Raw genomic sequence first — 16,842 nt, 5'->3', positions numbered from 1 at the left:
CCCACCCCTTCTGAGGTTTCCTATCCTAACTCACTACGTACTGTACAGTTTAAACAACATTTAATACCAATTATTAGTCATTCATATTAGTGAATAACAATAACATATTGATTATTTTTCATTAGATTTTAAATAAATTTCAATTCTTAATTTACACTCAAAAAAAATTCTTAGAGAATAAACTCTTTAATAATTACCATCCTGTAACCACCTATGTCTAATAACACAATAATAAATTAAGTACAAAAATAATAGTATCATAAATATTTATTTTTATTATAATAAATAATAATAATTACATACTCATACTTTCATTACTTTATACATTTAATACGAAATCAAGTTTTCTTTGTTTTATTGCCAGCTCATCAATTACTTCATCGATACTTATATCTACTGTACGTTTTTCCATACAAATAAGATAAGAATGCCGATTTCCTATACTCGATAGACTGATAAGTGATTACGTATAATACTATAATATACTATTATAAGACAATACCATAATTTAATCTATTGATTTTGGTATTTTAGTCTTAATATTACCTATCTTGTTTCTAATTTACAAATTTACAACTGTACAATACTACAGCCGTGTCTAGCTGGTACGTCGAATGCAACCCGCATATTATACAGAAAACGCACCATTTAGGCCATTGCGGAGTTTCAGTGGCGCAATAATAACAGTCTATTAATAACCTTATAATTGATTTTTTTCTTACTGTATTTACAAAAATGAAAAATACATAGTAAATACTAAAACGATTGACGATTCAGTGTCTTAAAAAAAAATACCAAGGGGGGATTGATCCCCCAAATCCCCCCCGTAAATACGCCGCTGGCATGCGGTGTATTCCATTGGTGTTTGGTTATTCATTAGGTGTCCATGTGTGAGGTGTGTGTGACCGATTCTTAGTCGGGTTATTATTATTTCTATTTTTCTGGTTGTTTTTGTTAGTGGCCAGGGATTTATATTTTGTTTTATTTCTCTTAATTTGTTTTTTTTGGTTTACCCAGTGATTTTGCCATATGTTTCGTGTTAAAATTTTTATTTGATTTTTTGTGTCGATTATTGTGCTGTATTCTCATTCAGGGGTTTCAGATAATGTTGCATTTTTTGCGTGTTGGTCAGCTAATTCGTTCCCGTTTATTTTACAATGACCTGGCATCCATATAAATTTGACATTCTTGTTTAGGTTTTTTAATTTTTCTACTTGGTTAACGATGACGGTGGCAATGGTCGTTTGGAAAGTATTTTTGATGCAGTTGATGGTACTTAGAGAATCTGTGAATATATTGTAATACTGATGATGGTAATTTTCAATAAGTTTTAGTGCTGATATTATGGCCATGGCTTCAGCAGTAAATATAGAACAATTCTTTTGTAGTTTATATGTTGTTATTTTTTTTTCAATAATAATTATTATAAGCAATTAATTGCTATACCTACTCCTTGTTCGCTTTTTGAAGCATCAGTATATATGCCTTGTCCCACTAGGTATTGTGATAAATATTGATGTTGTTTAAAATTTAAATCGATGTCTAAGTTGAATTTATTTCTTGACAGAGTTCAAAATGCCCAAAAAAGTCCATTTTAGTAGGTAGTCAGATGTTTACAATTCATTGTATTCCTGAACTATTTGATTTGAAGCTTACTACTAATTCCAGTAAATAAATGTACATAAGGGGGACGGAGTGGCCGAGTGGATTAAGGCATCAATTGTGACGCACACCGTCGACGCTTCTTCGGGCAAGTAATGGTGTCCGTAGAGAAATAGAGAAGTGCCGCCATCCCCACCCGGGCATGGCAGATACCTACGGGTGTCCACTTGAGAATTCTGCCAAAGTAAAACACATGTGTTTACAAAACCTATGGTACCCATCCCACAGTAAAAAAACCATCCAATGGCCTAAGTTTCCGCGGGTTAATTAATGAAAAAAAAAATTCTTTACGTTCATGAATTATCTATTTACATCAATATTAAATATATTATGGTACTAAAAACCTATATGTAACACACTAATAGCGGCCAATAACCAATTCATTCGAGTTCTTGTATTAAAATCAAAAATAATAAATATATATACCTAATATTATGTTACACTCATATGCGTACATTTCGCAAATTCATTTTACTGAAGTAGCTATTCACATTTTCAATCCCACGCCCACCCACTACCTTATTATATTATAATATACATTTTTAAATAGTGTGCAACAAGTTGGGTAAGAATACCCGCGATCAATTGTATTTCTGCGTTTAAAATTTATTTATACCCAAGTGCGTACATTTTATCTTAAAATAGGTACTATAAAGTAAATGTCTGTGCCGTCAGTTTTCATATAATGTGCATAACACAGTGTCATTATTTGTATAATAATAATAATATATTATAATATAGTAAATATTATGTAGGTAGGTCGTAGGTGAAAGATTGTGTGAAGTTAATAGTTATTAACAAATTATCTACACCGAAATGACAAGTGGTAAACTGAGCTTACAATAAAGATAATGTACCTAATACTTATTACTATTATAATAATAAATGTTTCATAAATTATTTTTTACCTTTGTAAAATTGCCCTGACGGGGGTTAATGAATAATAAATATATAATAAATAATACCTATTATTTGTACTAGTTATAATTATTATTCGTATACATTTACTATGAATAAATAAGTTAAGAGTATGGAATTTGCTACCTGCTAGTATCAAATATATTTTTTTATAACAGTAGGTAAATGCTTTTTATTTTTATTTTTTTTTTTAGTATTATACAACGTATTTCAGAGCAAAACGTGTTTCAATCGAAACGAGCTAAAAATGTGTCCGTCCTGTACACTTTTTAAAATATTCATAAATTACAAGATCTAAAGAAATATTTTTTTTTAAAGTGAACTTTTATGTACGATCAACATTATTCACTAAAATGTATATTTTCATGCTGTTTCTATTTGCATGCTTAATTTCTATTTAATATTTAAAGCAAGGTTGGCACAGAAAATCCCAGTCTAATTAAACACTGGCAACTTTAAACTCCCACAGTTTTTTTTGAAACCCATATATACTTACTACAGTCTATAACCATACTGATTTTTTAATATAGACTCAAATATAAGTAATTACTTACAGATAAATAAAAATTCTTATTTAAAGGTTTATGTTGTATAGTAATTAATAATTTATTCGTTTTAGTTTAAACTTTAAAGCGACATGATGTCTAGACATTTTCTGTCTTCATATATCTTAACGTAACAAGTCGCTGTCGGTTCTCATTAAATTTTTCACTTCTAACCATTTAAATTTTTCATTTATTTTTTGTTTTTAAAAACTGACAAAACTGTTATAATATGGGTAATCAGTATCCACTATAGGTATTTGTTATTTGCAAACGTACCAAGTTCACCTTTATTTATAGATCTTTTCAAGTGTCTAAAACGAACATTGATAATTTATTTAAATACGCAAATTTCTTATTATAATTGCAATTCTGTTTAGTTTAAGTAGATTAATTATCATCATTAAATAGGAGCAAATCGTCCAGCTGAAATTGTTGTTTTGTTTCAGGTTATTATGTTGACAAAGTGCTATTATTATCCAAGCCATTAACTCGAGTGTAAAAATATAATTTATTCAAATTATTTTTCCATCTATTATACTCTCTACAGATACTTAATCTTTAATATTATGCGTTTCATCGTTTGCTTAAGAACACTATTCGTTTAGTTTAATAAAAACGTTGTTAAAATATATATATATATATTTGACAAACACATATTTATTATTTAACAGTTTATGCAGACAGAAAAATATAATACATCAATGTGTATCTTCACATAAATAAATGTAGGTATATGCATCATTATAGGAAACACAATTAAAAACACATTTAAATATTTATTTTATAAAATGTTAGTGACGAAACCATAAAGGGAAAAATAATATATTTTCTAAATAATTGAAAATTATATTAAACAACTTGTATTAAGTTTATAGTGTATTATAATGACTTGTGGTTAAGGCAGTGAGTGGCAAAAAAGTTCCACATTAACTGATTATTAAATAGTTTTTAAGAATTATATTATATATTTTAGTACCTAAACATTTAAATTTCCATGTGACAATACCTTTACATTCATTGAATTTGTCAGGATACTGTATACCTACAGGTATGGTTAAATATAATATTTTAATATTATATTATAAAAAACGGTTAAGTGGATGTCACTCAGCTCCACAGTAGGTTCCAAGTGGGTCAATGTGTAATGAATTGTATTAATTTTGAATTCAATGTTATAATATCATTGTATAAGAAAAATGATTCTGCGCGGAGACGGTTTGTCAGCCCGGATATTTTATATTGTTATTATTTATTATAGCCTGTAAGTTGAATTAATATTATAATGTTATTTATTTTTATTCGTTTCAATGTGTGTAAACAAAGCGTTAGAAATTAAAATCCCATTTTTAGCGATTTTTCGTAATTTGTCGGTGGTTTTTCCCGTGACATTAAATAACCATTGAGAAAATTGAAAAATTACCTCTCTGGAGTATTATTTTGATCCAATTTGCTAAAACATAAGATACTATATTATGTTGAAATCAAAGCACTCCTTCTGGGAGAACTTTTGTATATTGTATAAAAATAAACATTGTAAAACCACTAGCTTCCTCACTTCGCTCAAAATCTAAAAATATAATCTAATATATAAAAATATCGTGTCACACTCCTCCGAAACGGCTGAACCGATTTTAATAAAATATTTTTTGTATAATTGGTAGGTATGAGAAACCGGTAGTAAAGTATTTTCATCCTCCTACCGTCTACCACCAATCCGAGGAGGTACTCAAACGGGGATTTTGATATTTACGGTGGAAATTTTTGTTTATAAATGGCTGCTATTGGTTATATAAGAATTTTCACACATTACCTACTTGATATGCTGTCGCACCAGGGAGGCTGAGTTATGCCCAAAAGGAGTTGAACTATCAAAATTCGTTTTAAAAGTTGTAATTTTTCACAGGCAACAATGTGCGCGGATCAGCTAGTAAATATATATAATAAAATATAATAATAATGACAAATACTTAATTGAATAATAAAAAATAAAAGTAATGCTAAACAAAACTAATTATATGATGGATATATTGATTTGATTTTTAATCATAGAATGAAAGTATAATTTCACAAAACTAGTTTTTCATATAAAATTTAATTTATTGTAGTAACAATTTTAGATTATAAATATAATAATTTTTAACTTTAATCACAGAGTTTTTTGCCTTACACTGTTTGTTGAAGAAAGCCATTCATGACCATGGAACTTCGAAATTATTACATTATTATTCTTAGTAACTAGTAAGTATTATATTATAATAACAATGAACTGTGGTGTAATATTAATATTTTAAAACTTATTTTAAGGGAAATAAAAAGCCTGTAAAAAGTTTACGATATTGAGTAGTTGTTTTATAAAAAGGAAATAACAAAAAAATGACGAGACGTAGGATAAAATAATCATGATAAAAACAATTGTTTTTTTTCCAATACGTAGGTACTTTTTTAGAATTCATTATAATATATTAACGGGAATCGTGAATTCTGATAAATTTATGTATATTGATAATTTTTTATTTGAAACAAAATAGGTACCTTATTCATAATTTATTTACTTTTTGCTCAATTATTTTTTATGTTTTGAAAATCGTAAACGATGGATGATATAATTACGTAGGCAAACAATAATCACGCGTCGGACAACTTTGCAACTTCATATTTTATGCGTACAATTATATTGTTTGAATATATTATAATATAATACTCGTACATAAAAATTTAACAACTGAAAATCAAATATCAGACAAAGGTAATTTTTTGTTTTCATTATTTATTATTTATTTATTATTTTTAATGTCATTTTGTTTTGTTCATTTCTCGTCGACCGGTACTACTCAACACTGATTATGTTGAGTGAATTTTTTCTATTCCTTTCTTCACCGAGACCTTCAAATACTATAATATGAACTAGGTATATAGCCGCGTTTTCGTTGGCCAACAAACGACGATCGATCAAATAACGAAATTTCATTATACTTTTTTATTTTCTTTTAACGAAGTCTACCATACACCAATAATATAATATTTTCTATATTATTATTATTATCATATTATTCGAGGCACTGCCACGTGTGAGCGCGCCTGCACACACACACTACCCCTTTTGCAGTCTTCAACAATAATTATTCATTTTGTCAAACACACGCACGCACACATAGACACACTGTAACAATATATGATGCACATCGCAGTCGAAGGCCAATAACTCCGATATGAAGTTTGAACTTGAGTTCGGCCAGTCATTGTTCGGGGAGGTGGTACTATATTATATAATATATATAGGTACGGACTATCACCCCTCGCATATTATAATATAGTCTTCGCGGTACCACCGCCGTGGATATATTATATATTATTAAGCGTTAAATATATATATATATATATATTTACAAACACCGATAAGGTCGCGCGAAAGGGTGACGGAGGTTGATGGCGTCATCGCAATAATGACGGAGGGCGGTGGTGGCGCTCGTTGGTTTTCACGTCCGATTTATAATTTCCTGCCGAGTACCCAATACGCGTTTCATTATTAAAAAAGAACCGAAAAAAACACAGCAATCACACGTCTCTCTGCCGTTCGGGGTGATTACGAAGGCGACGACTATACCACTCCGTTTCATACCGACGACGGCAATTATCGCGTGTGCGTGTCGGTAGCGTGCTCGTAAAACAATATTCTATCGGCGGATATAATATATTATAATATTATATACATACATATTGTTTTATTAAATATATATTTCATTATCGGCACGGCGGAGGCGGTTGCACACGACCAGCGATCGAGCAGCCATAAATATTATTATTATACCGATAAGTAGATAGTGCAACACCTATACACGCGGAACTGCCGCCGGAGGACGGGCCACGAGCGTGTTATTATACACAGACAATATTATATTTTTAAGACGTTCATCCTATTGTAATCGTACGCGTTCGAAGACGATCGTAATGTGTCGCGTAGTTATTGTTACTTTGTTATCATACCTGCGTATTATATTATTATTATTATGTACATCATAATATTATTCTAATAATCGCGCCAGACAAACCGACAACTGTCGTCTTCGTCGTCTTCGCTATCGTCGCTTCTGTTGGTGCGTTATTATTGTTATTATATTATGTCAGGTTCGTCGGCGATAAGATGATGCGGGAGTGTCGGACCTCCGACGTTTCGGGTCGATTACAAAACGTTTTGCCGCTAAACGCCATCAATATGTATACGGCACACAGGCGGACAGGTAAATCTTTCGTTTGTAATATTACTTATAAATTCTAATGCAGATACTTACCATTTTGGTATCTATTAAAAGAACGACCGTAATTCACTTTGGTGAATCGATCTTTTCTGTTTGAGTGAATTTTTATAATAATACAGTAATCCACTATTTGCCATTTGGACTGAGAATCGAGTATTGTTTGAGCAACAAAATTTTCCTATCCTCATCTTTTATTTGGACAAAAGTTCTAGTCGACTCGTAATATGTTGTGCACAGTTGACAGATCAGTGACGATGAAACATAAACGATCTGTAATCGAATACATTAACGTACAAATCCACGATATCAGGTTATGGCAACCTAATTAGACCAACTTATCGACAATTATTTCTATATTTTTTTTATGTAGGTACATATACATAATTTGTATTTCTTATACAGTTATACATATTTCGACAAAGTGAATAATCCAGAGTTTGATGTAGTTTCGATAGGTAACGTAAATCGCTCAAACGATCTATTTTATTCACTCAAACGGTATATCGTATATTATACGAATCTCGCTAAACTGTACATTAGTTTTCATGTAAAACACGTTAGAATTCGCCCAAATGTGAAATGAAAAGTGCCCATAATATAGGACTTAACACGTATTGTAAATGTAGATAAGTAATATAACCAATATTGGTAGGTAATATACAGGTAAGTATGGCTAGTATAAAGAATACTAGATGGTAGTTTTGTAGTTTTGTGTATACTATATTATGTATGAATAAAATTGAGAAAAAACAACGAAGGCTAAAAAAAATATAAATTAAAATTAATAATAAAATATTTAATAACGGAATAAAAACATTTTGTTGCGGAAAAATATTTAGTTGAGTCAAACTTCGTAAACGCACATGACCATGTAGTTAGTTCGATTAAATGAGAAAATAATATTTTAATTTTCTAAAATATTTTCATGTGCGATTTACACATAGATAGTTGAAACAAAGATCATTAATTATAATATAATGTAGTTACTAACATTTGCTTTTTTCGTTTATGAAATACATTGTAAATGTGTAACACAAAATACATTTAATATAGGTACCTATACGTTACAAAATATCAGCTGTTCGCGTCTTATTATTAGATAGTTATAACCTACAGTCTACAGGTACCTCTACCTCTGTTTTCATATTAGATAACTAGGTGGCTCGTTATTCATTATTATTACAGTATAATGCAATAAAGATAACGTTAATTAACACGCCTGTCACAAAGAAATCAATATTTTAATAGCATATAAGAATAATATAATGACTATTTCAAATGATAAATAATCGTATGGAATAAAATTCAAATATCTTGTATTCGTTGAAAAATAATTCAAAATTTGCGTGACATAATATTTAAATAATTGCGTGTAAATTACTATTACCATCACTTCGGTGCTATTCAAAATTACTATTGACTCATAGGTAAGAACAATAAAACTGCCAATTTCAATTTTAACTAAACGATTTAACTGGTTAATTTGTTTTCACTACAAATGCGGTTCATTATAGTTCATTACTATTCAAATATGATGATGAATGGCAATTCCATTGGAAGTATAAAACTGTATGGTAAAATATTCAGGGAAACAAAAAAAGAACCTCAGCGGTTACATAAAATAACACTTTTCTATTGCAATGTCTAACATACGGTAAGATGAATAATATTGTATAATATCTTTATATATATTATAATTCTACTGTACGTGTGTTGTGACTGAACTCCTCCTAAACGGTTGGGCCAATTTGAATGAATTTTTTTGTATGCGTTTGGGTGATGCCCCGGATTTTTTAGATTCACAAATCATCCCCCTAGGTTCAACCAGGGGATGTGCTCAAACGGGGATTTATAGAATTACGGTGGAAATTTTTGTTTATAAATGGTTGCCATGGGCTTAAAAAACTATTATAATAATAATTATTGGTAGCCGTGAAATCAGTGTATTCTTTCAATGCATTTAATTTTTTTGTACGCTGTGTTTTGATATTATATGTAATGCAAATACGTAAATATTGAGCGTATCATACTCACTTATAAGTTACGTACATAAAACAATGCCACGTCTTCGTGGACGAGGAGGAAATGTTGGTCGACAGACTCGGCATTCATAATTAGTCCAGCCGTTTAGGAGGAGTTCAGTGACATACTTGGTATAACTTTAATACTTTAGAGTAAAATTATAAAGTTATGTACAAACAGAACGGGTCCGCGATCTACTGCAGGTAGATTGTCTACCTGATAATATACTGCTGCGAATCAGAATTTTTATTGAAGGCAACAGAAACGTTAAGATAATTTTTGAACACCATACACTGAATATTAAATAACGAATTGAATAAAGTTTGAGTCATATAGAGTTGGTACATTTAACGGGCAACGAAGTGCACAGGATCAGCTAGTAATAATATAATAATATAATAAACTATAAACCAGATACAAACGATGTTATGGTTATATTAGAAGTAATTTCTTTTAAAATATGTTAGGTTAACGTTGCTTAATATCAATAGTTATTTCTTTGAATTTTATACCTAAGATAAGTAAACTAAATTCGTTTTTATTTTATATTTAAACATTTTATATTTTCAATAATCAGTTGAAGTGAAATATTCGGGTACAAACTAGTTTGTATTTTGAGAATTAAAAAGTACAGACTTCTCAGTATCTACTTTTTAAACCACTGGAAAAACTAAAAAAATAAATGTAAAAACATGAATATTTATGCAAAAAAAGTATTTGAAAAAATTTAATTTTAATTTTAATTTAAATTTAATTCTGTTATATTTTGGTGATTCTAAATTGAAAAGACATAAATGCTTGGAATTTTCTGATGACTCATCAAAATCACGAAAAATTACAAATTATCTTAAAGTTAACAGTGCAACGATATTTAGTCATTTAGTTTTAGTTTTAATTTTAACACTATTTTTTTTATACTTCTTTTAAGTTCAAATTCGGTCAAAATAACATATTAAATAACTAACTTAGTAAACAAAGTGATTTTAGTTATTTTCTTGTAATTTAATAATATTATTCGCGGATGCTTGAAAATTTTAAAGTATATTATCATATACAAATATGATGATATATAACTAATATAAATTCAACTTAACGGCAACTGTGTTAATAATAATAATAATAAAAATATACCTAAATATAATATAAAATATCCTTGGCTGACAAACCGTCTCCGCTCAGAATCGTTTTTCGTATGCAATGATATTATATCATTGAATTCAAATTTAACATAATCTATTACATTCACCCACTTGTAACCAACTATACAGAGCATCACCCACTTACCCGATTTTTTACTGTGAATTGTGCACTGATCACAAATCTATTTTTTATCGTCTTACAAACATTCCGTATTTAATAAATTAAATCAAACAATTGATTGAAAAAATTGATTTATACCAAGTATATGTTTATGATGATATCATATAGAGTTGGGTTACATATCATAAAATCCTTTTTTTTTTTATTTGTCTAAAGTTAATAATAGTTTCAAATGTTTGTGTACCCTGTTGTAAGTTTGGTGCATTTGTTTTTTAAATGTATTTGGTAGTTTGTGATTCCGACGAAATTGTATAATGTTAAATCATTATCAAAAGCAATTTTTTAAAAAACAAAATAAAACAATAAGCAATCAATAATACAATTTTGACAATTTTTATTTGGTAAATATAAATAATTCAACTAGGTATACGTATTATATGTTATTACGTATTATGTTTCATATCAAAACAATTTTAAAACAATCCATAACAACGGTGAAACTAATAATAAATATAAAATAATATATCTCATGTAATATTTATAGTGCATATATTATCCCAAAATCACTGCACTAAACTCCGTGTAAAAAACGCTAATTATAAAAAAGACTCTAAACGTTGTGATATCATTTTATAGCTAAGTCTTTGAACTATAGATATAATTTATGTTAAAATAGTCTGCTAAATAATCGAACTTAGCTTGGTGACTTTAAAACACTTGATTACTAACAGATTACCTATTTCAATGATAGTAGACTATATTATTATGTAATATGTACTCATTATGCTATGGTATTTTTTAATTTTTAATTTAAGTCGCCAAGCTAAGTTCAATTATTTTACCATAAATTATATCTATAGTTCAAAGACTTAGCTGTAAAATGATACCTCGACTTTAAGAGCAGTTTTTTTATACTTATCGTTTTTTTACATGGAGTTTGGTGCAGTTTTTTTTTGGGATACCACAAATTTTTTATTGATACCTACCTTATTATTTGGAAGTTATTGTTACGTGACTAGAAATAAGTAATAACGTGCTTTAAGATAGAATATTATTAAGTAATAACTTTTTTAAAACACTTACGTTTATTATACAACAATATTATTACTCCTAATAATAATATGTACTATTATATATGCGGTATACATAAGTGTGTTAATAATAATAATAATAATAATAATAATAATAATAATACAAATACTAATTGTTTATTTACTTTTTGTTAATTTTATAAAATTAACTCTACCTACCCTCCGCTTTTTATTTTATAGTAATTCATCAAGGACTTCTATGTTAATAACATATAATGTAGAATGCATCGAAAATTGCTTAATAGTTGATAGATATTATAATACAATTTACCAATATTCACATTTAAACCTGAACTACTATTATAAATAAGTACCTAGTCAATAAACCAAAATAATTGTCAAAGTATGTTTATCGATATTTGTTAAGTTAATAATTTATTAATACTAGATTTTTATAAATTATAAATTCCTTTGTTTTAATACACATAAACACACAATTATAATCATGACGGTTTCTGGTTCAGGTTGGTTAAGTTCGGTAAACCTACGGAATTGTGTAGGTTATTTTAATAAATTTTTTTACATTATATGATTCCGCATGGTTTTAAATATCAAACTGAAAAAAAAAAAATTTTGGTTTTTGGTATAATGGTATATTGGTAAATATATGAAATTTTCACTGGTTGTTTATATTAGAATTTTCTATTCACGATAACATTTTCAAAAAATATTGATTTGTTTTGAACTGTTTACGAACATTTTCAGTTTCCAATTTTTTTAGTTATTTTTTTCTATAAATGTCAATAAAATTTTATTTGTTGGGTAAAAAGCTTGAAAATTTAATATAAGGCTATTTAAAGGCAGATGAAAAAAACTCAAAATCCATAGTCACAATTTTTTTTTATAAGCATTTAAAGTTCTAATATTGACATAATATGTAAAATTTACGAAAATTTGCAAATTATTTTGAGTTATAAATTCATACATTTTTTTTTTTAAATCTAAGATTTGAAAATGTATTACGAAATTCCTCAAAAGTTTGTCTACATTTATCAAAAAAAAAAAAAAAAATGTCTACATCAAATCAAATTAAATTTTTATGAGCGTTTGAAGTTAATATTTTTAAAATATTGGATATTCACATGGATTTCTCATATATACTGTATTCCAAATAAGAAACACCACGGCGGCTACGGGCAAAACCGGTTTTACTACGTAAAATTGAGTGTTTCTTATTTGGAATAGAGTATAGTGATTTTCTTATTTTGTTGTAATTCAAAAACGAATAACCATAGTCCATAAACTCTTGAATGTCATATGTTTATTTTTATCAATTCTTATACTTGATAACATTTTCAAAATATTTTGTCTTGTTTTGATCTGTTTACGGGCAATTTCAAATTTCAATTTTTTAGTTTTTTTTTCTATGAATATCAATAATGTTTTATTTGTTGGGTCAAAAAGAATCAACATTTAATATAAGGCTCCTGATAAATGGTTACAATAGCAGTTGAAAAATATAAAAATACATAGGCAAAATTTGTTTTTATAATCATTTCATCATTTCTGAAATGGTTGCAATTCATTACATATTATATTAATATTATAATTAGAAGAAATATGTTATATACATTTTGTACAAATATATCCATTAAAAATACAAATCTTTGGCCTGGACAACGTCGGTCGGGACAGCTAGTTTATTATAATATGTGTAGTAATTTAGTGTTTATCTAATAATTAATACAATTTTATTACTGGTTTGTATAGTAATATTTTAGTCTCGAAGTTAAAATAACGTTACGTACTTAAGTATTAAAGATATTAAATAATTTCAACTCATTAAGCTAGTTTTAATATTTGTGGGGAATGTGCCTCTTGGGTGAGTATGTTTTAATTTGTAATTTTAAAACAGTAATATAACACATTGATTTTCTGAAACCATTTGGGGACGGCTTACAGTATAAATTAATCACATACCATGCTCCATAAAAGTTTAAGACTTTTTTTTCGGAAATATATTTTATCTTTAGTCATACTAGAAGTATGGACAAATATTGATTTACAATCAAATTTAAATTGTAGTGATATGCTGACACATTGTGTAATAATCTATAAATGTGTTTAATGAAAAAAAAAATTTTATTTTGAATATTATATAAAAAAATAAACGTAACAGTATTGAAAAGTTTTTACTTATCCTCGAAGACGTATTTCATTTTATATTTAAAATACTTAAGAAAGTAATATAAATAGTTGTGTAAGTATATATTTTTGGTGTAACTTTATCTAACATAACTTAAAAAATGTAATTCAAGTAACCATAAAAATAATATAAAATGTCTGCGTGCAATAAAAAGTATAAAGTACTATTATATTATAAACTTGACTTTTAAAATTAATATTTTCAGATTCTAAATGAAACCAGTAAGGTTAGACATAAATAACTGATTTTAAAATAGTATTTTTTTTTTTTAAATAATTTTTAGTATTGAAAGTGTAGTTGAAAAGTTTCATTAAGTATGATTATAACTATAATAGTGAACATATTTAAAAACATATTACAGACAATTGTCGTACAGTTATAAACAAATCTAAGGAAATACGATTATAGGTCATACCTTTATGTATTCTGGGTTATTAAAATTTGAAATTCAGTATAATAGTCCCTATGGTGTTACATTCAATATAAAATATTTAATATTATAGATCTATAAAAGTAAACAACACCAATGATAAAGATTACGAATCAGAAAATAGGAAATCTTGATATGTTATATAAGAAAAAGTACATATTTATAGTTCAAATTATATATTTAAATGAACATTAAAGAAAGTCAGTTTGCAATCAATTACATATCTGGTTTTAGAATATTACATTAAAAAAGATTTTATTTTATCGAATGTAATTCAAAAATCTATCAAACGCCATGTTTCTATAGTTAGAAATTAGTATTAAAAAAGCTAAAGAAAATTCAAAAGTATAATATACTTTTATAAATAATACAAATTTTTTGAATTATGGAACAGATTGAAGTGTGCAAAACATTTAAAAAAAAAAAACATCTATGATACATGAGCCACTGAGCCAGTAGACAAAGTATTTTAGAGACGACAAAAGTTCATTATCAGTCTTTGAGCATATGATAATAGAGGCAAAGCATAATTTATTTATCATAAATCTTCAGGTAAAGTTATTGCTAACATTAGTGTCCCTGTTACACGAAGTGTTTTTTTTGGAAAGGATAACGATTGTGTAATTCATAATAAATTATTACAATATGTGCAATAGTTGCTCATACGTATCTTGCTTATCATTCACAATATTGATCGTCGATGGACGCTATTGCTTATAACTTTGATTTCAATAAAAAAAAACTGTGAAAATATTGTTTTGTATTTATTTTGGATGCACGGTTTTTTATTTTGAGTCTTACGCACATTTAATTATATAGAGATAATGTGATTATAAAAATTTACCAGTATAGCGGTAACATACTACACGAGTACACAATCATCTATTAACGACATTAAAACCGTCCCGTTCGAAGTTTGTTGAACAAATGTTTCTTTGGGCTTACAAAGCTGTTAGGATCAGTTTCCTTGTTAGTAGATGTAAAGAAATAGCTATACACCACCTGATATTATCTAATGTTACATGTTAAATAACAGACTTGGCTAATGAGTAAAACCAAAGGGCAAAGAAAAGAAATGCCTCGTATTTGAAAGGAAAATTTTGATTAGAGTTGTTGGAGCTATGAGTCCTTCACATCGAGAGAAATAAGTGGAGAATAAGAAGAACGAAGATCTAGAATCACACTATCTCAGAAACAAAAACCGAAGAAACCATCATAAGTGAGATATCACAATGGGTAGGGCAAGTCTGAAAAGACGAATCCCACTACTCTGTACATTTTTAAAAAATATCCCAAAAAATAAAAGACCCTCAGAATACCAAGGATGAGGCTAGAACGTAGTCAAAAAAGATCTGTTATAGAATATAGGATCGGATATGAAAGCACCAGCATCAGATAGAGGAAGGTAGAGATGATATGTTGGATGATATGTTGAAACCACGAAATTGCAGTTCTACGGAGCAAATTATGATCGTTTCGTATTGGACACTCTCGACTTGGCACTCCATAACATAATAATAGAATATGAAATACCAATCGACCAAAAACGCATACATGCGGAAACTTTACGGTGAACGCACGAACTAAGTGTTCACTCACCAGTCACCGATGTACGACGTAGAAATATCTTCAGCATCGCCAGCAGTCCAACACATAACATCATCCACGATCCAGTGATGAAAATCCTTTTTGAAGAAGTCAAAGAAATTTATGTAGAAATAGGTGGTAAATGTTGCATGCGAGATTTTATTCTACCGTTAAAGTTCATATTTTTTTATTAATTTGTAACATTTGCTTCTTCGTATAACGTTTTCAGTTTATATTAAATCCACTGACAGACATAATTTGATTTATTTTTGAAATAATTAATAAGGATTATTTTTTGCAATTTACATTTTACTAGCACTGCTATATTATTTGACCAACTTACAATATACTTGTACCTTTAATATGTAGTACCTATTATTAAAAAAAGATGTTTCTGCTGTTATTACACCATTTATATTAAAAAAGGTGGGTAAGTGGATGTCACTCTGCTGTACAGTAGGTTAGAAGTGAGTCACTGTATAATGGACAATATAAAATTTGAAATCAATGATATAATATCACTGTATAAGAAAAACGATTCTGAGCGGAGACGGTATGTCCCCCGTAAATATGTTTTAGATCCGCGCCTGAGAACACTAAACGTGCATAATAATATAATATATACTAACAAAGTATGACAAGTAGACAGTGCCTTATACCTAGTCACTCGCTACGCCTACCAGGTCCAATCACCAAACTAGAGGTCTTACAGATAAAAGTTATTATATATTATTAGTTATTGACAATTGTATAATATTATATTAACAATGTATTTTAAAATACAAAATTTGTAGGTAGGTATGTATTTTAAATACAGAACACCAAAAAATTTTTAAAATTATAAAAATCATGAACACATCATAAGCAAAATCTATATTTTTTTGCCTCACCCAAAAATTTGCCACTTGGTGCATAGGTCCCTTTC

General features: G+C 28.1%; 1 protein-coding gene across 2 annotated transcripts in view; it reads left to right on the top strand.

Moving 5' to 3' along the window:
- The window catches only part of LOC100161226 (inactive ubiquitin carboxyl-terminal hydrolase MINDY-4B), a 48,010-nt gene that overhangs the window by 6,327 nt on the left and 24,841 nt on the right, over positions 1-16,842 (top strand). Inside the window, exon 1 of one of the 2 annotated variants that reach the window (XM_016804656.2) lies at positions 6,632-7,363. The exons of the other annotated variant lie outside the window; for it this stretch is intronic. Within the exon in view, the coding sequence (XP_016660145.1) occupies positions 7,267-7,363 (97 nt within the window). The 5' untranslated portion in view covers positions 6,632-7,266. Of the gene's footprint in view, positions 1-6,631; positions 7,364-16,842 lie in introns of those variants that run through there. 2 annotated transcript variants of the gene reach the window in all.

This window comes from Acyrthosiphon pisum, chromosome A1 (genome assembly GCF_005508785.2).
Source record: "Acyrthosiphon pisum isolate AL4f chromosome A1, pea_aphid_22Mar2018_4r6ur, whole genome shotgun sequence".
Taxonomy (NCBI): Eukaryota; Metazoa; Arthropoda; class Insecta; order Hemiptera; family Aphididae; genus Acyrthosiphon; species Acyrthosiphon pisum.
The sequence above is the reverse complement of the archived record's forward strand: the minus strand, read 5'-3'. Positions and strand labels throughout refer to the sequence as shown.